We start from the raw sequence: 25,957 nt of genomic DNA on the forward strand, positions 1-25,957 counted from the left end.
TAAGAGTTGCCATTTGCGATCTGGAGCGCAAAGCAACTTTAAAATGAGACATTTCATTCATTCATGACAATTTATTAATCGGCCCTCCATAACACTGGACCATGAAATAATTAAACAGAGAAATAATATTATATACTGAATGTATAATCATCTGTAATATAATTAAATAGAGAAATACTTATACATGGTATTTTCCCCCATATAATCATTGGTATCCTTTTCATATAATCGTTTATTCATTTTATTATGGCAGTTTTGGTCCTCCATACTTTAAAACCTCCCCTTTCTCTAAATTAAGCAGCCATGGGCCAGATCCGGATCACAAGAAGGCTCGACTCTTGTGCAATATTTTGACAATGTTCTGGTCATTTTCTTCCACATCACTCTGGCAGGATTTTCTCCAAGGAATGGCACACTCCTGCAAGTGAGATAACTACATGGGCGTGCCATGTTAAACTTTGATATCACCATCTGGGTGAAATTTCAGCCCTCTGGTGTCTTCTTTCAATGCTTTTCCTTTCATGTGAAATGCCTTTGATGTAGATTATGTGAAACATTAAAATAAAAAAAAAAAAAAAAAAAAAAAGAAATGAACAGGACCAACCCCATTATAGTCTGCTGTCCGTAAACAACAGAAAAAAATGATTTCTTTTATGTACAATGCCTAGATGAACACTGCAACTTCCAAATGGAGGTGATCTTTTCAGTGACAGAAAGTGGGTCACTCCACAAGCGTCCATTTTACGGATGATAAGAATAGTGGAAGCACAAGAAACAGGCTTGAGGTGGCAGTGAAACAGCCATAGCGCTTACAAAGCATCCATTCTGACTACGTTGATGTCATCACATGTTGTTTATAGCTCAGAGCCCATGTTTTTATAGCTGGAGATTGATGTGACATGTGGCTTCTAATCTCAATTGTTAAAACAGAAAATGAGCAATAACCGAACATGTATATGTGTAGTATAAATTTGCAGATCAATGTAATCGTTAAACAAATTGCAGTAAACAACTTGAACAATGACAACACAATCTTGTGCTTCTCTGCAAAGAAAATCAAAGCACAAGGATAAAATTGTAATTTAGTTTATTCAATTCAAGTCCAAGATTTTTAGTGCAATGATTTTTTTCCAGTTACGCACCAACACACAGATTTGTGCAGTACATATTAATTACTCACTAATCGATCAGTCTTAGAAGAGCAGGCACATTGAGGTACATCAGTGCTTAAGTCACCCATGTGGCGGTTGCACCATTGAGGTACATCAGTGCTTAAGTCACCCATGTGGCGGTTGCACCATTTCATCCCTCTTGATGAAGGAGGACTGGTGGTAGCGGTTTCGAGATGCAAAGTCAGTGTTTTCCTCCGTCAGCTGCTTGGTTTCAAGGCCCACCCCCGACGGACTTGGTGTCACCACTATTTCATCTCTAGGAGATGCCCCCCTCCTGGCAAAGAGACAAAAAATGCGTCACTCATGTTCAATTGTAAAATTGTTTATGGTAAATGAACATTACTGTACCCCCCCCAAAAAATCCCCAGAGAACCAAACAATACCTGCAAAAGCTGTTTAATGTTGATTTGAGCCACACAAAAAAATGGAATTGAGCTGCAACACCTAAACAGAATGGATGCAAGAAATTAGTCTAACTAACATGTCAACTAAATAATAAAAAAAGGAAATATTAAATATTAGTATGTTAACTATATCTCAATGGGACGGAAAGAAGAAGAAGGGTGCAAGATAGGTTGGAGGCATTATCACTTTAAGCACCAGTTGCACAAACACAAAAATCCCCAGAATGATGGAAAGTACCCCAAAATGATAAAAGTACACAAAAATGAAGGAAAGTACCCCAAATGGAGTAGAGTACCCGCTGGAGGTCTCAAAATGAATGGAAAAAAACACGCAAAGAACCATGTTATGACTGAAATAATTTCAAAATGAAGAAAAGCTCCCTCTGGAAATGACTCCAAAATGGAAAAGGAAAGAACTTCAAAATGAAGAAAAATATGCGCTGGATGTCCAAAAATGAATGAATGAATAAATGAAGAAAAGCATCACCTTGAAAATACCCCAGGCTGAAAGAAGGTACAACTCCTCAAAGGTCCCAAAAGAAAGAAAAGTTCTAAAATTTATATAAATTGAGAAAGTATCCCAAAATGAAAGAAAGGAAATGAGGTCCTAAATGGAAGAAAAATAACAAAATTCCCTGGATGCAGGCGTGTCAACCATGTGGTTAAATGGGTTTAATCCGGCCCGCAAGGTGATTTTGTAAACTATGAAAATGAGCTGTTTTTTTTTTTTTTTTTTAATAAATGAAAAACCTAATGTTTTATTATTAAAATGAATGTGGATATTTTATGATTATTAATAGTGATGTTTTATTTTGGACAGTATTACATAAGAATGCATTTGATTTAATTTTTTTTTTTTTTTCGCTCGCTATTGATTTTAACTTTGAACTGCTATTTAACTACAGTATTCTGCCGGTGTTACGTTGAAAATATCTATCCTATTTCTATTATTAAACTGGTGTTAATCATGCAAGTATGTTCAGACTGTTGAAGATATGCTGTTGCTGTAAGCAATTAAAAACATTAAAAAAAGAAACTGAAAAATAACTCAAACAAATTAGCAATAAGGAGGCTGTGCTTTCGATCATTCTACGATTCACGTCGGATTCAAAACAGAATAGTTTTGCGAGTGTCATGTGGAAGTCACCCGTGTGTAGTCCAGGGTTGCTTTTGCCAATATAGAAGAAAAGCAGCAGTGCAACGACTATGTTTGCCAGTGCGTAATCCCACTGAATAACAAACATCATCAACAAGGAGCTCAAAGCCTGAAAAGAAAACACATACTGTAGACACATGATGACTTAAATCAGTTGGCAAAAGCAAGTAACGTAGGAGTTCAAACTTACAGCAAAAAGAGCCAACCAATGGTTACTAAATTTCGCATAGATGGATTCAGGCTGGCCTTTGTCTTCCAAGTTGTGCTGCTCTGCTTTACCTCCAGTGGCTGAAAAAGTTGAGAGAAGAAGGTTGAGTTTAAAGGGATATTTTAATAATAATAATCATTTAACTTCACAATTTTCCGCAGTAAAAAGTAAATATTTGCATACTCCATTTGATAACTAAATCATCATTAAAAACACGTTTACCAGTTGCTGATTCAAAATGATGTCACTTGTGCTCAGGAAGTATTGACAAATCATAGTTGGTGTCAAACTCCAGTCCTCGAGAGATTGTATCTGGCATGTTTTCGAAACCCCTCTCTGTCAAACACACCTGATTCATATGATTAGGCTCATTTTCAAGCTCCTGCAAAGCTTGCCACAAAGCCAATCATTTGAATCAAGTGTGTGGGGGAGAGTAAGACGGAAAACATGCAGCATACCGGCCCTCGAGGATTGGAGTTTGACACTTATGATCTATAGCATGAAGCACCTGTTATACGCGGCACCAGAGATGGATGTTGACCAAGACAGTTTTGCGTTTTCCCCATCTCAAGTGCCTCCGGATTGTGAGCTTGCTCATCTGCAAACACATTACTTTGCAGGTCCAAATTAAAACTGTCTATCAGCTTCTGCTCAACCTCCTTGCTCGTGATCCTCCCTCGTGAGGATTTCTCAGCTCGGGCGACTCCATCGGCGGTCCAGGGAAAGATTCGATCCATGTCTTCGGCGAACTCCATCAAAGTGCCCTTCCTGTGTGGACTTTCTCCCCCGCTGCCATAATCGGCAGCGCGGGTCTCAGTCAGAGGCTTGGACATGTGCTCGGCAAATCCTCGTTGGTTGCTTTTGTCTTTGTTCTTCAACCGGAAGGCCATGAAAACGCAGAAGTAGGAGTAGTCGATGAAGCTGTAGGTGAGCATGAAGTTGATGGTGACGATGGGTGCCAGCACGTTGACCTGGCCGATGAAAACGAAGGTCAAGCTCAGCAGGCTGGTCAGGCAGATGGCTGCCACGGGAGTCTTGTTTGGGCCTTTCTGTTGGACGGTTTCAAGTGGTGAGTCAAAGCAAGCAAGCGCCATTGGATTCACTTCCTCGTCACAATTCCTTTATGAGTCCCTGCCCATCAACATAATGCTAGGCCTTTTTGTGTACTTTGTTTTTTCGCTGGGTACTCTCTACACATTCATTTTAACTGAAAATTTTAAATTGCTTGTATGTGTGAATTAGAGGTGGACCAAAAAATATCGATTCACATAAGAATCTATTACAGGCGGCTTCCGTATAACTCCGTCAGAAGTACGCTGTGTCATGACGTCACCACGCAGCCCCTTCTGACAGGACGCACACAAACAATGGAGGAAATTCTGTCACAACGAGGCATGGTAGGTGAGATGGTGGACCCAAAATGCAGGGAAGCAGAGAGGCAGGTTGGCCTCGGAAAAAAATAATAGTTTAATTCGAAGATAACGAAAGGAAAGCAAAGTTGACAACTACAAAGTAACAAACCGAAACTCAAGAAATAAACATACTACAATATACTTGAATACTGAAACTCAGAGAACTATTCAACAGAGCGACCCGATATCGACAACATTGACAGCGACAATGACCCAACGTGAACTGACAGGAAACGCTAATCTAAACACAGTCAAAACTAACAACACAACAAGGAGCAACTGGACAAGAAACAATTGGAACAGGGAGCTGATTGGCCAACACAAGGAAGCAGGTTAACGCGGGCAGGTGGACGCAATCACACAGACGAGGACGGACACGAGGGGAAAATATGAACTTAAAACACACGGAAATAACTTAAAAACACAATTTAAAAAACAGCAAAAGCCCAAAACAGAAAATAACAGAAAACTGTGATACTAACCCACAGAACACAAATAGAACTCAAGCAAATGACATGTATCTTGTCCTACATTTTTTATGATACATCTGTTTCATTTAATTTTATACGATATAAAAACTATGAAATGTATAATAACCATGCAATAAAAAAAAAAAAATTGCCTCCTTTTGTTATTCTGTCTTGCCAAGCAGACTGAAGTAGTGAGAGGATTCTTGGCACATCTACAGATTGATGCAGGAATGGTTTATGATTGAATGGAACCGTTTTGAATGAAAACTCGATTCTGAACGGAAATGTTGACCAAAAAAATCTGAATCGAATGGTGGGACGCTCAAAGTTTCCCACCCCTAGTGTGAACGACTGTCTAAATGTGCGCGATGTTGCTTTGCCTTCCTAGGACGTATGGGCCGGTTCCATGAGTGCGCCGCTGTGTGCCTGGCAGAGGTCCAGAGCACACAGCGGAGCAGAGTCCAGCCTGTCGCCCTTCCTGCGTTTGTTCTGTACCTTTGATTTGGGCCAAGATGTCTCGGGCCTCATTCCAGCCCGCTGAGAGAGGTCAGACGCTGCTGCCAGTCTGAGGAAAAGTGGGGGTGGACGGGGTCGAGATGTCATCAGCGCTCTGCGTCTGTCTGTGTATGCGCTGAGCGAGTCGTTGCACCTCGCTTTTATGAAGTGGACTTCACGCTCTATAATTAGAGACTTTTTTCCGAGTCCACCCAACACCCCTGCCAAACGGGGTTAACACGCTTTATGTTTGCAAAGAATTTCACTTACGTGCACTAGCGCACATCATCAAACTGTTTAATTTGAGCTCAAATATAAATGCACTTATTAAATCATTCACTGCCAGAACACTTCATACAGATCTTTGTGTTGACAATTACAGATTTGCAGGTGAAAGGGTAGTTCCACCTAAGATAAGGGTATCAGATTAAGAGGTTATTTGTAATCAATTACCGCAATTCCAAAATAAAAGATAAACTTTTTTCCCCAAAATGAACGCCAAAAGTATGAGCGCATCCTATAAATGGTAGTTTAAAGATTAGATTTCTTTTTTATTTGACGCGATTTGAGGAATTGAGTTTTGACGCTCAGATGTGCATGTTTATATTGGCTGCATTCTTAAGGTACTTACAAAAATTATCATAACAGGATGAGCTAGAGGGTGGAAGTCTGTCGGATTAGCAGCAAGTGCCTGTTGCAGCTAACAGCAGCTCATGTTAGCCAAGGGTGTTACAGCGTTATTTTCGATAAAAGAAGAGAGCAGAGAGAACCACCGTCCGAGTCCATCCTTGTTCACACACAGGAATATTCCGAAAACGGAGCGGATCATGTAAAGTTTATGATGTTTCCAGCTGAATCAATGAAGAGTGACAAAGTATGGATCTGGGTGGACCGATTAGAGAACTTGGAGAGCTATTCCATTTGACTCGTTAATTAATTGTGGTCTTTTGACATAGGCTTACTTACGGGTACTTATGGTAAAATGAAATCGAGCCGCGTCGTGAGGAAGAGAAAAAACAATTGCTTCGAACGCATTCACCTTTACTTTGGCATTTGGCGTGTTCACTAAATACCCACAATGTGGGAAATCTGAAACACACCTAACAACCTGCAACAAATATACATCATTTACAGATATGGACAAAAGAAAATATAAAGAATTTAAAAAGATGAGATTTGTTCTGTTTTGCTATAGTTTTTCATTGTCCAAAACTGTCCATGTGTCCTATACACGTTTACAGAAAATACCAGAATTTGACTCCAAAATTAAGGGTGTGTCCTGTATTTGTCACATCAATCTCATTTTCAATCTCTATAATTCCTTGTAAATTCAAGATCTCCAAAAGTTGAATTTCTTTCATACGGGCCCTTTAAAGAAAATAAATGAGTGAAGTCTTGGGAATAGATTTAGCGCCGTGCGGCCCACAAGCTTAAAAGGGTTTGATAGCCCAAGTATAACAGTGCTGAGCCAACCTACCCCTCTCCCCAGAAAGCCCAGCGCAGGGATGACCTTCTCTTGGCCGATGCACTGCAGGATCCTGGGCGCTCCATACAGGCCGCCCATGCAGGAAGCCAGGGAGGAGACGTAGAGGCCCAGCAGAAACAGGAAACCCACCAAGGAGACCTGAAGGAAGAGAGAAAACAAACAGGGGCTGGAAGAGGATAGGGTGGGGTGCGAGCTACACCCTGTTCACTTCCGCTATAGTCAGACCAAAAAAAAAAAGACAGCTCTAACCCCGGATGAACAAGTCAAGGTTAATAAGTCACTTTGTGATGACTTTATCTTAAGTCACTATGGAGGTATGCATTATGTCACACTATTTTGTTATTAATACACTGATTGCATGCTTTTGGAACACGTCCTCACAATAAGGAGGAGATGGACAAAATTCAGTTGCCAGGCTCATTTACAGCGGACAGGCCAAAACGCATCTGTAGCACAGATGAAGGTGGACAACAACAAAAAATATCTAGACAAAAAGAAAATCTGCAAGTAGTTTGTCGAGTAATATACAACAGAAAGATATGTAGCTGCGCAGGCAAAAGACAAAGTTTTACCGCAACTCCCCAAACATAAGACACACCTGTGTTTAAGATGCACTGTTAATTTTGGGGTCAAATTCTGGCATTTTTTATGTTATGGTATATAAGATGCAGCAACACTTTGACAATAATGTCAAAACAATAGCAAAACAGAATAAATCTCATCTTTGGTAGACTCTTCATACTCGTCGTGCGTTCATACCTATAAGATATATATTTGTTGCGTGTTAAGTGAAGCGTTTTTCAGATTTCCCAACCTGTGAGCGGTCATGAACGCCTCGCCAGTGTATCGGTGAACGTGCTGGAAGCTGTTGTTTTTCCTTTTCCTCGCGACGCGGTTCGAATTTTCTTTACCACAAATACGCAAAATTGAGCAGCATCTGTATTCTACCAGGTTTATGCATGTATGTATATGCCGAAGGACTACAATTAATAAACGAGTCAACTGTGCTCTAACAGGTGTACACAGCTCCAATGCTTGCCACTCCTTAATTGAATCAGCTGGACACATCATAACTTTGACATGATTCTCGCCGTTTTAGCAGTATTCCTGAGTGTGACCAAGGATGGACTCGGACATTGGTTCAGTCTGCTTACTTCTTTTATTGAAAATGATATATATTGCTAATACGAGCTTAGAAAAAGCATTGGCAGCTAAGAGGCGTGTTGATGCAGCAGGTGATATGCGGTCCCATTCAAATATATTTACGTTTCAAACTCAGGTAGAATTCATTTATTCAATATTACCTATTGTAGACTTATATATTAATGACTTAGAGCACAGATGTCAAACATCCAGCCCGCGGGTTTAATCCAGCTTGTTGATTGAATTTTTTTTGTTTTAATTATAAAAATGAGCTGTATTTTTTTTTCAATAAATGACAAACTGGAAATGTTTTATGTTTAATAGTAATGTTCATGTTTTATTATTTATAGTGATGCTGTGCTTGTGCTTGTTATGAACATATCAAAAAATATTTATGAATCTGAAGTTGTTGTTTTAAAGTTATATGAATGTATACCATAATTTATAAGTCCTGGCCATTTGGGAATAAATTTTGCTCTATTCGTCCCACAAGCTAAAACGAGTTTGAAGACTCTGACTTTCTGCTACCCCCTGCCTAATTTATCCGGCAATAGTCAAATAAGGTCAGCACTTGTTTTTTTCCCCACTTAAAACACTGTACGTTTTTCCAAAAATATTAACAATTAATTGCAAAAATAAAGCCATCTGGAGAAATTCTGTCACCAAGGCAGCTTCAGTGGTAGAAAACTGTGCAAAATGATGATGTTATAGTGTATAAAATGGAACCTCGGGAGAAAAACTTCATTGACAGATGATGTAAACTGAGGTTCTCGGACAGAACCAATTTGTTTTTACTGCGGTTTCCAGACTAAGTAGTCAAACTTTGTATATTCTCGCGTGGTTTATGTCTAAATTGCAAAATCAACTAACTAGTCAAGTTAATGTTAGCATTGAAGTTCTTGTTTGAATGGAAACTAGCTTCTCTGCTCTTTAAGGAACTTACCTTTTCTGCTATCAAGAAGTCAGAACGAAGAGCTTCTCTAGTACATGTGGCACCGAGGAGGAAGACAAAGACCAGATACAGGAACCACCTGTGGCTCACCAACAGATCACCAAACTTAGTACACAACGGCTTTTTCTTTCCATTTTACACCGAGTAATGACAATTCAATTTCTTTTTTTAAAGTAAGGGATTTGTTGTTTTTCTCATCAGTGATGCTGGCCTTTTTCTTTTTTTTTTTTTTTTTTTTTCAAAAAAATCAACACTGATCCTTTAACTCATGACACACACCCATGTGAGTATGCGTTTTCAAAACAATGCATCACAAGTAAAAGTAAGGAATGAGTGGCCATTCTTTCCAACATTATGAAATTAGTTACACTACGAAAAGTGAGGACACATACTGTACATAAAACAGATAACATGACACAAGTTGCCAGATAAATTATGCCTGGTAGCACCAGCTGCCAATTTAGTATTAAAATTTATTAGATACCGTATTTTCCGCACTGTAAGGTGCACCACATTATAAGGCGCACATTCAATAAATGGTCTATTTAAAAGTGTTTTCATATATAACGCGCACCGCATTATATGGTGCATAGAATAGAAGCTACAGTAGTGGCTGGGGTTGCGTTATGCATCCGCTAGATGGAGCTTTCAACAAAATAATCAAATAAGTCAGTCAAACTTTAATAGAATATAAGCGTTCTCACAATTCCGTTCACTCCCAAAATAAATAAACAGCTAATTGAAGGCTTTTAGGTGCACCTTCAAGTGTGGAAAATACGGTAAGGCCTTAGCTGGCTGAAACATACTTCCCATTGAAAAACTGTTACAAACTACAGTTCGAAAAGACACTTTTGGTGATATACTGTCAATATTTCAAGGAAAAAAATGGTCCTGTCTGTTGAGCATTTTTTAATTTTATAGTCTTATCGTGTGCAAGCTAGACAAAGTTTGTCATACGAGCTGAGGACTGCTGCCAGCGTTCCCAGGGGGATGTTGTGTTGAGCCCGCTTCAGGTCTGAGCTCATGTTGAAGCCTGACATGACACCTAACACACACAAAGACACAACAAACACACACAGGAATGTAAACAAATGAATAGCCAGTTGTCCTTTTGTCAATGGGAGGACTCGCCCACCTGTAGCAGCAGGAAAGAAGACGCCGAAAACGGTGAAGAAATGTTCTCCAGGGCTGTAATCAGGCAGCATGTTGCGGCTCAGCAGACCCACAGAATAACCAACAAAACCATGCGCTAAAAGTGGTGGTAGCACAAGGGAGAGTCTATCATTATGCAACTTCATGCCACGAGGACTAGCTTTCCAGTGCAAAGACAACAATTTTAACCTCTGACCCGACGACATGACTGACAGGGGATAAGTGTAAGCACCTGTAATGGTGGTGACCATCTGAAGGCCGTTAAGCGATGACAAAATTTGATTGAGAGGAATAGATAGATAGACTCAGCTGACATTCATTCCTTCCGCTACTACATATTAGATAGTATTTCAATTGATATTGCGCTCAAATCAATGGAGAGCTTTCCTTGAGGTATTTCTCTGAGGGCAAGTCACGTTTTTTCCCCTCATTTTTAACTCCATGTTAGGGGCGACAGACCAGTTTTATTTCCACAAATCTGTGTTTGAATAACATTAAGTCAAATGCAAAATTTACAATGCTTAAAATGGTTTTATATACCTCTATTTTGATATACAGTGATACCTCTATTTTGATATACAGTGATCATCGCTACTTTGCGAGACCCCTATTGCACCGTCAGTGCATCATGGATTTTTTTTTAATTAAAAAAATAAAATAAAATAAAAGCTATATTGTGGAGAGCCAGGCTGCGAAGGTTTCCTGCATTCAAGATAGACAAGTTAACTATAAATGCACTTGCCACAGACACTGCTTGGATGTCGAACTACTGCAGTACACGTATTTACTGAAATCTTAAATTATTAAACCTAATACAGTAACTGTAATGTTATCCCTTCCCATCCCCTGTCGTCTCACGGAGAGCCGCGGTTATATTAGTGTCGCCCGAAAGTCTAATTAGTGTGATAGTTTTCGAATTCCAATTTATTACCAAAGAAATCTAGGTATTCACAATGCTCCGGTGCAACGTTGCTCTTTCCTCCTCTTCCTTCATGTCTCCTTCACAGCAACTGTAAGGTTCATGAGGGAGACGGGCACTCCTACAAGACAAGTGATTGGCTCCCGAAAAACCCGCAAAACAGAGAGGCTGCGAAAAATGAACCGCGTGTTAGCTAGGGACCGCTGTATGTGAAAATATCCAATCTGCACTCACAACTGCGTATTTAACTAGACCCCGCCTCCACCAAACATGCGCGTTTACTTTGAAAATATTCCATCTAAATTGCAAAGGGACAGATTGCTTTGCCTTGCTGGAGGCCTTTCATTGACTCTAAAGCGCTTGTCCAACACCGGACATTTTCCCCTTGATTATCTCGCGATGGGAAAGAATGTGTTCTCTCAGATTAATGACATGTTTATCCAAAAGGAAGTGACCACCCTTTTCAGAAGCTGTGCAGCTTCCAAGTTTGAACAAAAAAAGATGAGGGAGACGGCATGAACGTTTTTCTTTTGTTACAAAAGGACAACACAAACGCAAAACAGCTGGATATAGAGGTTAGAAAGTGCAAGTAACGCAGAACAGGAATTTCAAGTGAACATTAAAGGGAACTACAGTACAAGACCACCATGTTCAGGAAAATTCACAAACTATAAGAGTCAATGTGCAGTATGTTAAAAATCTGTAGATATTGCCAACATCGATTGCTGCTTTTCACTTTTCAAGTGTCAACTAAATAAATCAGTGTTGTCAAAGTCAAGGCCGGGGGGCCAAATGTGGCTCGCTGCATCATTTTATGTGGCCCGTGAAATGCTAATTATGATTTCAAGTTTCTGACTAAATGATCAATTTTGCAAGCTGTCTTCAAATTCAAAAGTGTTTTTAATGTGTATATATATATATATATATATATATATATATATATATATATATATATATATATATATATATATATATATATATATATATATATATATATATATATATATATATATATATATATATATATATATATATATATATATTTATTGATTGACTGATTTCGAGTCTCTGTAAATGCTCCAGGATCATATTGTCCTTAAAATGTCTTTAACTTCAGTCATAAGGGCAATCCAATCGAAACTATAACCACAATAGCCCCATGATAGAAATAAGTTTGACTCCCCCGTTCCAGCTTGACCGAACCTGACAGCAAGACAGGAACGTGAGTGTGAGGACGAGCGTCTAAGAAATAGAGCAGGGCTCTTCTCTGTATTCAGCATTCCTTATGATACACACTGGAATGCAGATGACATGTGTCTGAGGCCTCTCCCTCTGCCTGACCGTTTGTCACCCATTTTCACCCCAATCATCAGGCTGCGAGCTTACAGCGACGAGGCAGGTCCCACTGAGATGACATGAGTGAGGAGCACCCACAAACTGGCCTCTCATCTGAAATCCAGCTTTTTTTTCTTGGTCATTTTGCAAATATGTGGGTGAGGCTGGTTAACACCCTAAAGCCGCTGCCTTGGGACCGCATTCGAGCTTCCTTGGGGGAAAACGGCTTTTCTCGCATCGCGGTGAGGCTTGTTGTGGTCAAACTTGATGCGGTTGCGCACACAATAACTTGGCAGCACGGGAGCGCTCAAAGAGTCCAAATGAATTACAATTGAGAAATCCTCCTCGCATGACAAAGCCCTGCTCCCATATCCAAATATTTCGACTGAAAACCAACATTTAACCGCAGTTGATATAAGCATGTAAATGAACTTTTAACACTGGTTTGGATTTCAGCTGAAATAGGAAATGACTCACATCAAAGTAATCAAGCGACATAACATACTGAAAGAAAAACTTTTATGGCAAACGATCTCGCCGCGCTGAAACTTAAAGTACTGACATTATAATAGGATTTGATATGGTGCGTTTGTTACAGTGGCAAATTTGTCCTTCGTTACGTATATGAGTGCTTATTCTAATCTGGGCTCTTGCAGCCAGCTAAGGGACCTGTTGGCCACCTGCCAAACATGAGGTCACAAACCAGCCCTTAAACGGAAAAACCTGGACGTGCGATTATTTGAGGTAGTACTTATGTATGTAACGTGTTGATCCGTATAAGATTTGTTTTGAGACGTGCTTGGCAAAGAGTTGAAAGTCAGACATTTTTTACACGTACATTTCCCGTCCCACTACACAGGACATGAATAGTCAGAACAGGAAATTCTACTTCCTGTTGCTGCTCAGAAACAGAACAGACTAAATCATTTCAATTGAAAATATTTCAAACTAAATTTTAAAAAAAAACATGAAGAAGTGTGCGGACTTGAAATAAACATCCATGGTCAAATGCACGTCAAAAAAAACTGCGGCTTTCAGAGATGTTAGTGCAGCGACACCTGCTGGTGTAAAATGATAATACATCCTCAACCGTCAGACTGGCAACCTATTGCCCAGCAAGTCCATCCATGCATCCATTTTCTAGAGCCACTTATCCTTTAATTGGGAAACGAAGAATCAATTACTTTTGGTAAAAAGTACTAAGGTAATTGATTACTCTAGGTTCTGAAGTACTTAAGTAATCTGTGATTCTCGGCACTAATGTACGAAAGAAAGTAGCTGATTTCTTTAGTGCTTGAGAAATCGCGAAAATAATCGATTACTTAGAAGTAATCAATTTCTTTGGTACTTGAGAAATCTCTAAAGTAAGTATTCAAAATCTTCACTGTTTAAACGCCTAAAATTATTGATTACAGAACTTCAATACTTTAGTACCACAAGAATTCAATTGCATTCCTACTTGAGTACCTTGAATAATTCATTAGGACTTAATACACACACAAAATAATTATTACTTAAGTACTTTAGTACCTAAAGCAATCAGTTACCTTAATACTTGATTAATTCAGTGCCATACATTTTAGTCTCTCCTTTAGCCAAACACTTGAAAAAAAAATCAATACGTAAATCCAATTGAATGTCTGAATTCATAAAAATTAGTTCAAGACGTTAAATTTGTCTTTGACATTTGAACGAGTTAATAACTACGATAACACTAGTATTTGTTTGCAGGTCTACATCCACGACTGCTGCTTTACCTGGGTCAAGGTGTGTGAAAGTGCCAATGACAAAGTCCAGCGTGGAAATGGCCAGCACCGCTAGCAGCAGCAGTTGGAGCCTCACAATCCACTTGACACCCGCCAGGTTGATTCCAAGCAGGGCAAGCAGTATTGCAAATGACATGCCTCGCACCGCCCACTGGTCCTCAAGAGCCAGCAGCTGGGCCACAGACTCTGAAAAGCCAGTGATGTACATGGCGCCGGCGACACACTGCCGCAAAAGACGCACGACGTGATCGGATTTACAGTAAACGTGGACAACGGATCAACATTACCCTCCCCAAAAAAGTCACCTGTCCAAAGACGTAGAGGAGGCCCACAGTGCCCCCCACCCTGCCCCCGAGGACTGTGGAGATCATGGAGTACACGCCTCCACTTCCCACCCCGCAGTGATGGCACACTCCCATTCCAGACGTGACTGTCACCAAGGCAAACAGGACCACCATGGAGACCAGGAACATCCCGAGCAGCACGCCTGTGTTGCCCTGCAAGATAACCTCATCAACATCATGCTCATTTTCTGCTCCCACGTTAATGACGTTCTACTAAACTCTCCGTGAGTGTTTTTAGTATCTAGAGGAGGGCTGTCAAAGCCATTTTAGCTCAAGGGCCACATGGAGGAAAATCTATTCGCTTGCTTACTAAAGTATTTGATTTTCATTTTATTCAACACCATTTGAGGAAGATTGATCTGTCAGATACCTCAGCCGAGTTCTGACGCGCAGATGTGCAGTTGTTTATCGCTGTATTCTTACTTAGAATAATGACCTTAAAGGGACAGTGTGTAATATTTTCATTAAAAGGAATAAATTAAGTGATTGGAAATTTTCAAATGCATTATTAAAGACCTAAAGTAAGTTTAAAAAATACTTATAGGTCTAATTATCATGAAATTATATTACGTGGGGGGTGGCACTTCGCCAGAGGCCACCGTGTTTGTTATAGCTATGGACAATGGTAAATGCAGCACCTGCAGCACCCTATGTTGCCCGTAATGAAAAACGGGCTAAATCGTACACACTATCCCTTTAACAGGACAAACTAAAGGGTGGAAGTCAGTTAGCTGTTAGCAGCTAGCAGCAGCTAGTGTTAGCTGAGGTTCGCAAATGGTGGCACGAGTTTCCCCTGGGGATAGGTGAAGACACTTGCGGGGCTATGCGAGGATGTCGCAGCATTTATTTTCGGGAGTCGCTGAATAATATACATCTTGGGGTACCACTATAGGTTCCAAAGTTTTAAAAACCTACGGCACGGCACTACGCTCAAAGTCATTTTCTTCATCCAAAAATGCTTTGCACTGATTAAGGGGTAAGTTAATGAAAACAGGGTGACAACCACTACAATAATCGACAACAGTGATTCTCAGTGTGGTAAAAGTAACCAATATAGTGCTACGGCACCCTCTAGTGGTATCAGAACCACATTGCGGTGATATGCTGACAGCATCCTTCCCCCCACGATTAAAACTAGCTCGATTTAGTTGTCATTTTCAGCTATATGGTCATTTTTCCACTTTTTCAACTCTAACATATTTCAATAAATAAATGGCCAGCTGTGATGGAATTCCACGCGAAAAGCTCACAATATATTCCGCCTCTCGAGAGGCATTCAAATTCCGAGGTTTCATTGTACTAGGAGGAGTAGTCACCACTAAGTATCCAGTGCGTAGGAACAAGACAACACCAAAAATGTTAATCATGCATGTGGTGAAGACACCATCCCAGGTACCGAAGAGAACCGGCTCCCACATAAACAGTTTGATTCTCCACCACGGTTGATTGCACTGCTGAGAGCCCTGGACAAAGAAATGCACAACAATATTATAAATACAACGTGCAAATTTGCATGAATTTGTCCTTCTGTTGTTTCTTTTGTTTTTATTCTTCAAGTAACAAAGCCTAAAGCTTTCATTTAGCCTTCAAGTGCAAATGGTTGTCGAGGAAAATGAAATGGCAACTTTGGCTACTGCCACGTCCAAGCCCAACTTGTATTTGCATAAAGGGCGATGTCTTTGGAAGGCAAACGTTGATTTACAAGTCTTTATCCTCTGTGATAAAATATTCTTGTTTGCCCTGTCTCATGTATAGGTTTAAAGATGAACGCCACGCTGTGGCCTTAAATGACTATACAGATGCACTGTATATATATATAATTCCAGAAATTATTCATATTTTCTTGTGTTCATATCCGTAAATAAATGTATTTGTAGCGCGTTCAGTGTTTCCGATATCCCACATTGTGAGAGGTCAGTGAACGTTAAAGAATGTGCGCGACCATATACGGAGTGTGAGGTTACAGACGATTTTCGGTGGACTAACTAAGTGTGATGTTTACCTGTACTGTATCACTTTTTGCAGAAAAAGGAAAACTCAAAACAGTGGGGAAAAAAATGAAACTGGAGCAACCGGGTCTTACCTGTGCATCCTCATGGAACAGATCTTGCTCATGAGGTTTGATGTTTCTTGAATTTCCCACTCGATGCACATTTGCTCCATTTCCCTCCTGGACCTTCCAACCCTCTGGTAAGGATTCCATTAGAACCTCCGGGCGGGTTGGATGATGGATAAGCAATTATATAATTGATAGAATCATAGCCTGCATATAATAAACAAATGCTAAATGTGAAATTTAGCCCCTAACTCCTCAACTCCGGTGTTTACTTTCTTCTGCATTTTGGGACCTTTCCTGGTGTTTCAGTCCAAATGCACACTCGGGTATCCTCCAAGACATGGACGTCACGTATTTGTCTTTTTCACTTCATAGCAGGACTTACAAGGCAAGGAGAGACACTTGCCGGCTGGGAAGGAGAAAGCAAGAGCACCCAGAGGCGAAAGGCTACCTACCTGCCACCTGACACGATTCTACTCCATAAAACTGCAGCGTGGAAGCACGTGACAGCGTGGATGGAAACGAGGCCAGCGCGGAAGCGCGATATGTGATATATATATATATATATATATATATATATATATATATATATATATATATATATATATATATATATATATATATATATATATATATATATATATATATATGGTATATATATATATATATACACAGTATTTATCACTGAAGCATAAATTATAGAGGTAGAAATTGAAGACTTTACATGGTGATTAAGTTACTTGATTTTTTTTAATTCCCCAAAAATGAAAACCCACGATTTATGCGCAGTGTCCTTATACTGTTTGAGAACATCGAAGGCCGCGTTTGCCTTATAGTGTGGCAAACACGGTATTTTAATAAGGTATTTGAAGGTGGCAGATATCACTTATTGCTGGATCGCCTGGAGCCGAAGCTCTGCGACGGAGTGCTGTTTACTGTAAACATTTGCTCCAACTCTTGGCTGTTGCATCCCTGGAAAAAAACCTCATTCAATGAGCGTATTTTAAGGGCTTGCACCCCCTCGATGACACATCCCACTTGCTTGGCGGCGTCCTTTTCCATGACGGGGGCCGCCTTGAGCACAAGGGGATTGTAAGGTCCGTTGTGCGTGTCCGTGTTTATGGTCTTGGCTTCGAGGCGCTGGCGCCGAAGCAGCTTCAGCTGCTGGTTCTCCTGCTGCAAGTTTGCGTTGCGCCGCTTCAGGACGTTCTGGTGCAGCTGAGAGGCGTTGTAGCACTTCATCAGCTCGGGGAACTGGTACATTGCCGAGGGCTCCACCGGGAGGGGCCCCGATTCCAGCATGATTTCTTCAGGGGCCACCTGCTCCTTCTTTTCCTGAGCCTCCAAATGGCGACACATCTCCGCCACCTTGAGTAGTCGGACGCCCTTGGCGATGATCAGCCTGAGGCGGGTGATGGCTGCGTTGCTGTGCGCGCTGACTTCATTGATCATCACCTGGATGGGAACGCGGTTGCGAGCCATCTGGTTCAGCAGCATGTGTATCTTGGCTTTGGCGTCGTTCCGGGCCGCTGTCAACTTGGCCGTCATGGCGGCGTTGCTCTTCTCGGTGGACTCCAGCCGAGCCTGCGTCTCCAGGATGGTGTTGTAGAGCGTCACGCCCTTCTTGGATGTGCTCATCGAGACTTCTTTCTTCATCTCCATGCGCTCCACGTGCTCCAGCTCGTAGAGGTAGCGCTTCTCGGCCTTGTGGTTCTTCAAGACCTTCACGTTCTGGTCCAAGAAGCACTCCTCTACCTCGAAGGCCTTCCTCTTCTCGTACAGCGAGTGGGCCTCCATGGGCTCGCTGTACAGCATGTGGATGGTGGCCAGGGCCTGCTGGTGGTGACACTCCAGGTGGACCACCGTGTCCTCAAAACCCTTGCGCGTCTGCAGGAAGTAGGTGGCCATTCTTGCACTCAGCAACTCCAGCCTGCGGCCCAAGGCGTCCTGTCCCATGTCCCACTGCTGCTGCAGGAACTCCAGCCGCTTCTCCTGCATGCTGCGCAGACGCTCCACGTGCTCGCGGTGCATGCGCCACACCTGGGCCGAGAGACGCTCGCCCTCTTCCACGCAGCACGCGAAGCGGTCCAGGGCGTGGTTCAGGTCCTGATCCCGACGCTCAAAAGTACGCCGGAGAGCGTCGATCTGCTCCTTGAGCTGTTCGCAGCGGTCGTTGCGCAAGCTCAGGCGGTAGGTGTCCTTCAGCTTTATGGCATTCGACGCCGTATTGACGTCCTCCTTCTTCAGCTTGTCCCTCATTATCTGGGGGCGCAGGGCGGGGTCATCCCCCGTCCCCTTGCCCTTCTTCTTCTTTTTGGGCATCTTGACTTTTTCACTCTGTCACGGTGAAAATGTGTTGCTCTAAATGTCTGGATTTGCACTGAAATTGGCAGCCAAAGATGACATCACTCCATGTCATTTTGTGTGATGCAATAGAGGAAAAGGAAGTTCTTTGGCACAGTGATGCAATATTGTCATGATGATGTTATCTTCCCTTCTTTCTGCTCTAAACAACTTTAATCACAAGTACAAACGGCTAAGGCATATGCACACATTCCAACAAAGTTCAATCAAATCACACAGCAAAACTTAGACGGTTTAGACATTGGTTGATATTTTTTGAAACAAGTATTGAAAAACAGACAAGTTAAACTGTCATCTGAATGCATAAATTAAGTTTTGAATTATTGTTGAATGATGATTTGATTTGAATCAAAATTTGTTATAGAGAATCAAAGAGGTCATGTGATGGGACGTTAGAGGCATCAGCTATATTTTTACATATTTTTTCTACACATTATTTCAATATTAAATTTGCAGAGATCCATTTATTTACAGCGTTGCAATGAGAACAAAAACTAGCCTCGTTCTCCCATGTACGACTTTTGTCAACAAACGACAATTGTACCGTTCCAATATGGCTTCCGTTACACACGCATCACGTGCTTCATGTAAAAAAAAACTCAAACGTATTAAAAACAACTTGACATGTTAGAAAACCATGACAAAAATGAAAACATAAAGATAAAAAAACTTGACTGATTTTGTTACGTCATCGGGTAGCGACGGAAGCCCGCCGCAGAACTATCCCGATGACGCAGAATAAAGGCGACCTTGCAACCTGACGCATTAATAATATCTCGTCCATTATGAGTACAATAAATGTTTCTCGTTCAGGCCAGTTGTTGCATTTTGTGCCAGCCTGACCTAAAAAGCGTCTTCCACCTACCTTCGGATACACATCGATTATTTGGTGGATTGACGGCCGTCATAGACACAGCGACATGTCGTTTTTGGTGGATTCCGTAATTATGTTCACGTCTCAGGTACCGTCCAATGAATAGTTTCGATCGATTAAAAATTATTTATACAATTTCTAACTTTCCCCCCACTCTTTATGCGACTAGCTTTAAAATTGGCTGGCTCAGTCTAAAGCATTTAGGAAAAAAAATCATGTTTTTGATTACATTTAGAAGCAAAATGTGTTTAGATTACTTTGTTTTATATACTTTTAATGCTATTCAAATACTTTTAGCCGACTGTATCTAAATCACACAACTGCATTTTGTGTCTACGATACGTTTGCAGGTGCTATTCTTCGGATTCGGCTGGCTATTTTTCATGCGACAGCTTTTCAAAGACTACGAGGTACATCAAAAACCTTATTTACTGTCTGCATAATTACTTTGCTTTACCTTAAGTTTGTTGACATGCCTTGACAGGTGCGTCAGTACGTGGTGCAGGTGGTCTTCTCAATCACCTTTGCTTTTTCATGTACCATGTTTGAGCTCATCATTTTTGAGATTCTGGGTGCCTTAAATAGTAGGTAAGATTTTTTTTTTCCGCCAGCATTTTCTCTTGCGCTTTGCCTCATTTGAGCCAGGGAGTGTATCGCAGCTAAATTGATTTGATGACCGCCAATCACTGTAGTAGGGAACTATTCAAAGTCACATTCACTTAAGTGGTGCCCTAAATGAACTGAATGTCCTTCCAGTTCCAGATACTTCCACTGGAAGCTGAATCTCTACGTGATTCTGCTGGTCCTCATCTTCGTGGTGCCTTTCTATATCGGCTACTTTGTGGTTAGCAACATTCGCCTGTGTAAGTGAACAAGTATGGAGTAAGAACGACGTGCGTGTTCACCAATTCGTATGAGTCGCACTCTAAACAATTCAAACGCAACACAACCTAGTGTCATACGAATTGTTAAACGTGCATACGTCTTTTTGACAGCCATCTTACTCCCTACACAAGCGCTTTGCTTCTTGTAATGCAAACACACCGATAATGCCCTTTGCAGTGCACAGGCAAAGATTGCTGTTTGCGTGCATGGTGTGGTTCACCTTCATGTATTTCTTCTGGAAGCTTGGAGACCCTTTTCCCATCCTCAGTCCAAAACATGGTGAGTCAGCAGGCCATCATCTGACAAGAAGACAGTATGCAGGACATGCAGGTCATGGTCATTCTTACATTTTGTTCTTTAGGCATTCTATCCATCGAGCAGCTCATCAGTCGCGTTGGTGTGATAGGAGTCACCCTCATGGCTCTCCTGTCTGGGTTTGGTGCTGTCAACTGTCCCTACACGTATATGTCCTATTTCCTCAGGTATGTGCCACCAAAAAAAAAGAAAGCCTGAGAATACTTCATTGTTATTTTGCCTCTATTGTTTAATGTAGCGGCTCGGTGACGCAGTGGTTAGCACGTCCGCGTCGCAGTTCAGGGACCTGAGTTCAAATCCACCTCGTGCCGGCGAGCGTGTACTTTGCATGTTCTACCCGAGCCCATGTGGGTTCTACCCGAAACTTCCTCCCCCACTTCAAAAGCACGCATGGCAGGTGCGACCCTTGTGAGGATAAGCGGCTATAGAAAATGGATGGATGTTTCATGTATTTGGATGGCTTTATCGTTTATATTTTAACTCACAACTATTGATGACTGTAGATGTCAAAGATCCATTTTCCTGAACCATTTACAACCTAAAAATCTTAATTTTTACTCGAGCTTGCAGTGAATTAGTTAATAGGTAGTTATTACAGGCCTACACTTACTTTTTGTTTTAGTTTACGTTTTTCAAGTACATTCTGTAATTCATTTGCATTTTGAATTCAGTACATGGATTGAATCGATTAGGTAATTCAGAGAGACGAGTTTTTAAATATGATTTATTTTATTGAGTACTCAAATTTTTTGGTGTAATTTGATAACTTAATTTCCAGTCATTTATTTGAATGAATATACTTCTTATTTTTATTATAGTTTTTAACTTGACCATTGGTCAAGACCCACCGCTGCACCAATATTAAACAACTAAATTCAGGAATCTATGTTCTCACTTCGCTCTCATGGGTGGTTGCTGGTATGCGAATGATCTGATCCACCATGTTAGTCCCTGCTACAAAAAAAAAGTTGGGGGACTACTGAGTAAGAGGGTTTCAGTAATTGTATGCATTTTTAAAAACATTTAAAGTTTATTTATGAAAAAAGTACATTGATCATTATTTGCTATAATTTTTAGAAATGTGACAGACAGTGACATCCTTGCTTTGGAGAGACGGCTGCTCCAAACTATGGACATGATTGTCAGCAAGAAAAAACGGTAAAAAAAAAAAAAAATATATATATATATATATATATATATATATATATATATATATATATATATATATATATATATATATATATATGTATATATATATGTATGTATATATGTATATATATATGTATGTATATATATATGTATATATGTATGTATGTATGTATAGTTAAATTTTACAATGGTGGAATAAATGATTGTGTCATGGAATAATGACAATATGCAGCATCGCCATGACGCGAAGGCAGATGTACCAACGTGGCGAAGACCTGAACAAGCAGACGGGGTTGTGGGGCATGATCAAGAGTGTCACCTCACTGCCAACGAACAGCGAAAGTAACCTCAATTTCAAATCATCAACATCAAAAAGACGTGCTCCCATCACTTACACGTCTCCTATTCTGCGCAGATTTGTCTCTCATCCAGCAGGAGGTGGATGCTCTGGAGGAGCTCAGTCGACAGCTTTTTCTCGAGACCGTGGACCTGCAGGCCACCAAGGTGCGACACGCACACGCGGACATTTGTGGCGTCAATCATGGAAGATACTCGATTACTCATTTTAGACGTTTGGGCATCTTTACAGGAGCGTATTGAGTACTCCAAGACATTCCAGGGCAAATACTTCAACTTCCTTGGCTACTTCTTTTCCATCTATTGCGTGTGGAAAATCTTTATGGTGGGCACACGTACGCAATTTTTTATTTTTTATTTTTTTTAATGATACATTGTTCCCTCACTTTTTGCGGCTTCAGCGCTTCAATTTTTTTTCTTCCAAAAGACCATCATTTTACAGAACCTATCTTACAGTATGTACTACCTCAATCCATTAACACACTCACGCTCAGTCCTAACATGGGGTCCGAAGCAGTCTTAACAGCCTGTTAATACTCGATCTTGGTCAGCCGCAAATGAAGGCATGTAGGCTTAAAACCAAACAACTGCTCGTCATTCTGCATCGAGTCATGGCATTACATAAGGGTGAGTGCGCTTATGGCTGTGAGTGAGAGAGCTCTGCAGAGACATACATGTAGGAGAGGCGAGGATTGTGGACGCGGATGCGTGGTCCTTATTAACCGTGAAAAATGAGGGAAGGCTGCATTTTAAATCGTTGAAACATGCTTGTCTGTCCATCGTAGGCCACCATCAACATTGTGTTTGATCGAGTGGGGAAGACGGATCCAGTGACCAGGGGCATTGAAATTACAGTCAATTACTTGGGCATCCAGTTTGACGTAAGTCCTTCATTTTCCTTAAAAAAAAAAAAAAAAAAAAAAATCCTTTCCATAAAGTTGATAAACACCTCGTTCCAAATTACCGTAATTCCCCAGATTTAAGATGCCCTTTTCCCAAAATGAAGGCGGTACGGTACAAATTGTCTCCTATTGGATCATTGATTAACTTGTATCCCCAGTGTGTGTGTGTGTGTGTGTGTGTGTGTGTGTGTGTGCACACATATATATATATATAATATATATATATATACACACATACATATATATACACATACATATATATATATATATATACACACATACATATATATATATATATATGTATATATATATATATATATATATATATACACACATACATATATATATATATATATATATATATATATATATATATATATATATATATATATATATATATATGTATATATGTATATGTATATATGTATATGTATATATATATATATGTATATATATATATACACACACATACATATATATATATATATATATATATATATATATATATGGATGTGTTTTGCTGGTAATAATAATACTAATCATGCTTACATTATATAGCGCCTTTCACGAAACCCAAGGCGCTTTACAAAGCACAGCACTGGTTGTACTAAAGCAAGCTTAAAAGAGCTGGGCAAACATTTTGTGAGACAACATGCGTACTGCCATACTTGCCTGCGGGGGGTGGAATTGTTACATAGCGACATTCACAGCCCTCTTGGCCGCCTGTTTTTTTTTCATCTTAAATCCTCCCTTTTTTGTGTAGGGCTGTTTACCGTTTTTCAAAAACATGGTAGCTACATTCACAGGTCATCTTCATTTTTAATCCAAAATGTGTGTTTTGCTTTTTTTTCACTCAGGTAAAGTTTTGGTCCCAGCACATCTCCTTCATCTTGGTCGGAATTATCATCGTTACGTCCATTAGAGGTTTACTCATCACCCTAACCAAGGTACAAAGTACACAGGGTTACAGTAGGGACCGGGGGCCATTCGCGGCCCTCCGTCAATCTTTAAGTGGCCTGCAGCATATTCTAAAAAAATCCTATTTGTTACTTTGTTTTACATGCTGTTGGGAGATTTTCTAAATATGCAAAATACCAAATTAATTCCTAAAAAAATGATGCACGTACAACAGATCGCTCTTTGGAGCGGTTAAAAAAATCAACTTTTAATCTACACTAAAATCAGTATGCAAACTATTGTGATTTTGGTGCGCTTTATAATTTTAAGCGGCCGATTTTGGAAGGCAAAACTTTGGACGACTCTGCAATAGGGTGGTCAAGCTATGGCTTATGGGGAGTGGTAGCCAATGGACTATGGTCCCGTAATGAAGTAACTTTTCCATTTTAGTTCTTCTACGCTATATCAAGCAGCAAATCTTCCAACGTCATTGTGCTGGTTCTCGCTCAGATCATGGTGAGTTTCTTCCGCTCCATGTGCTTTTTTTGTTTTTAATAAGACAGCAGTGATCTAATGCGCGTTTGCGTGTGTGTCAGGGTATGTACTTTGTGTCGTCTGTGTTGCTGATGCGCATGAGCATGCCGCTGGAGTACCGCTCCATCGTCACGGAGGTTTTGGGAGAGCTGCAGTTCAACTTTTACCACCGCTGGTTCGACGTCATCTTCCTGGTCAGCGCCCTGTCCAGCATCCTCTTCCTCTACCTGGCCCACAAGCAAGCACCCGAGAAGCACATGGCACTGTGACGCACCCCACTCTGCCAACGTCTTTTTATATGTTCCTGAATCAGGAATTTGAAAAGTTGGAACTCTTACAGTGCATTCGCAAAGAATGCAAAGCGCTTCACAGGAAATACAAAGTGTGGAATCAAAAGATTCTGCTTGTTCTTTGCTACATTGTTTTGTCTGCTATTTTCATTTTATTTTTTTGGTGTCCTAACACACTGGAGCTACTGCTTTTTTTAATCTCACTTCATGACTTTCTTTCATTTCCACGCGCATTTGTAAAGCATTCAATAAATGTAGCACTAATTGCGAGGACAATTGGTATTTACCATATTTCTCAGAGTACAAGTCCACCCTACCCCTCCCCCCCCTTTTATTTTTTTACTTACATTTCGTTGGTGAGTTTTACAAACATGCGATTATAAGTGAGGGTTTTTGACACAGCTGAATATGAATTTGTCCAAAAGTCATCACTACAATGAAATTCTTTTCTGTTCACTTCCCTGAGCAAGTGACAACTGTGGCGAGATGTGTACCATTATCTTCCGTCACTACTGTTCTCACATTTTTGTCTTGAACGGACAAGTCAAGCTTACAATTTCGTATGGCTTGAAAAAATGACGGACCAAGATTTTACGTACCATCCATCAAATTATAAATAATCTGCATAAAAAATACTCAAACATACCATTTGAGTAAATTTACTAGTCCAGAGACTATCTAAAAAAATACTAAGAGTTACATGACACTCAAATAGCGGATGTCGGTTCTCATTTATAACTTCCTGCCCGACAACTTCATAAACATTTGTCTAAATTTGAATAAATTTCATCTGCCACACACACTACAGGTAAAACAAAAATCGCTAAGGTAGAATTGACTAAAAAAACGTCTTTAGTGATTTTAAGAAAACTTCTATCTTGCATTTCCTGGCCAAGAGCCAATCAGAGAAAGAATGCAAA

At 40.4% G+C, this 25,957-nt stretch overlaps 3 protein-coding genes across 3 annotated transcripts; 1 reads left to right on the top strand and 2 right to left on the bottom strand.

The window, feature by feature from the left end:
* Window positions 1-658: 658 nt before the first annotated feature.
* slc12a8 (solute carrier family 12 member 8) lies at window positions 659-16,706 on the bottom strand. Its single transcript, XM_088415470.1, has 13 exons — window positions 16,498-16,706; window positions 15,731-15,868; window positions 14,376-14,567; window positions 14,062-14,293; window positions 10,034-10,147; window positions 9,856-9,943; window positions 8,890-8,977; window positions 6,795-6,941; window positions 3,449-3,989; window positions 2,923-3,020; window positions 2,724-2,841; window positions 1,556-1,616; window positions 659-1,446 (listed from the first exon to the last, which is right to left on the bottom strand). Exons 1-13 carry the CDS (start codon window positions 16,615-16,617, stop codon window positions 1,278-1,280), a joined length of 2,106 nt encoding a protein of 701 aa, XP_088271596.1. The 5' UTR covers window positions 16,618-16,706; the 3' UTR covers window positions 659-1,277.
* Window positions 16,707-17,227: 521 nt separating this feature from the next.
* Window positions 17,228-18,870, bottom strand: LOC148423950 (dynein regulatory complex subunit 2-like). Its single transcript, XM_088415681.1, has one exon. It carries the CDS (start codon window positions 18,790-18,792, stop codon window positions 17,353-17,355), a length of 1,440 nt encoding a protein of 479 aa, XP_088271807.1. The 5' UTR covers window positions 18,793-18,870; the 3' UTR covers window positions 17,228-17,352.
* Window positions 18,871-19,570: 700 nt separating this feature from the next.
* gphra (golgi pH regulator A) lies at window positions 19,571-25,313 on the top strand. The gene is made up of 14 exons (XM_088416069.1): window positions 19,571-19,796; window positions 20,059-20,118; window positions 20,193-20,296; window positions 20,465-20,571; window positions 20,771-20,872; window positions 20,955-21,075; window positions 21,986-22,066; window positions 22,290-22,399; window positions 22,473-22,561; window positions 22,647-22,739; window positions 23,200-23,295; window positions 24,174-24,263; window positions 24,664-24,729; window positions 24,810-25,313. Exons 1-14 carry the CDS (start codon window positions 19,755-19,757, stop codon window positions 25,014-25,016), a joined length of 1,368 nt encoding a protein of 455 aa, XP_088272195.1. The 5' UTR covers window positions 19,571-19,754; the 3' UTR covers window positions 25,017-25,313.
* The last annotated feature ends 644 nt before the right edge of the window (window positions 25,314-25,957 follow it).

The sequence above is a fragment of the Hippichthys cyanospilos genome, chromosome 5, assembly GCF_059441005.1.
Source record: "Hippichthys cyanospilos isolate Australia breed blue-spotted pipefish chromosome 5, RoL_Hcya_1.0, whole genome shotgun sequence".
In the NCBI taxonomy this organism is placed as follows: Eukaryota; Metazoa; Chordata; class Actinopteri; order Syngnathiformes; family Syngnathidae; genus Hippichthys; species Hippichthys cyanospilos.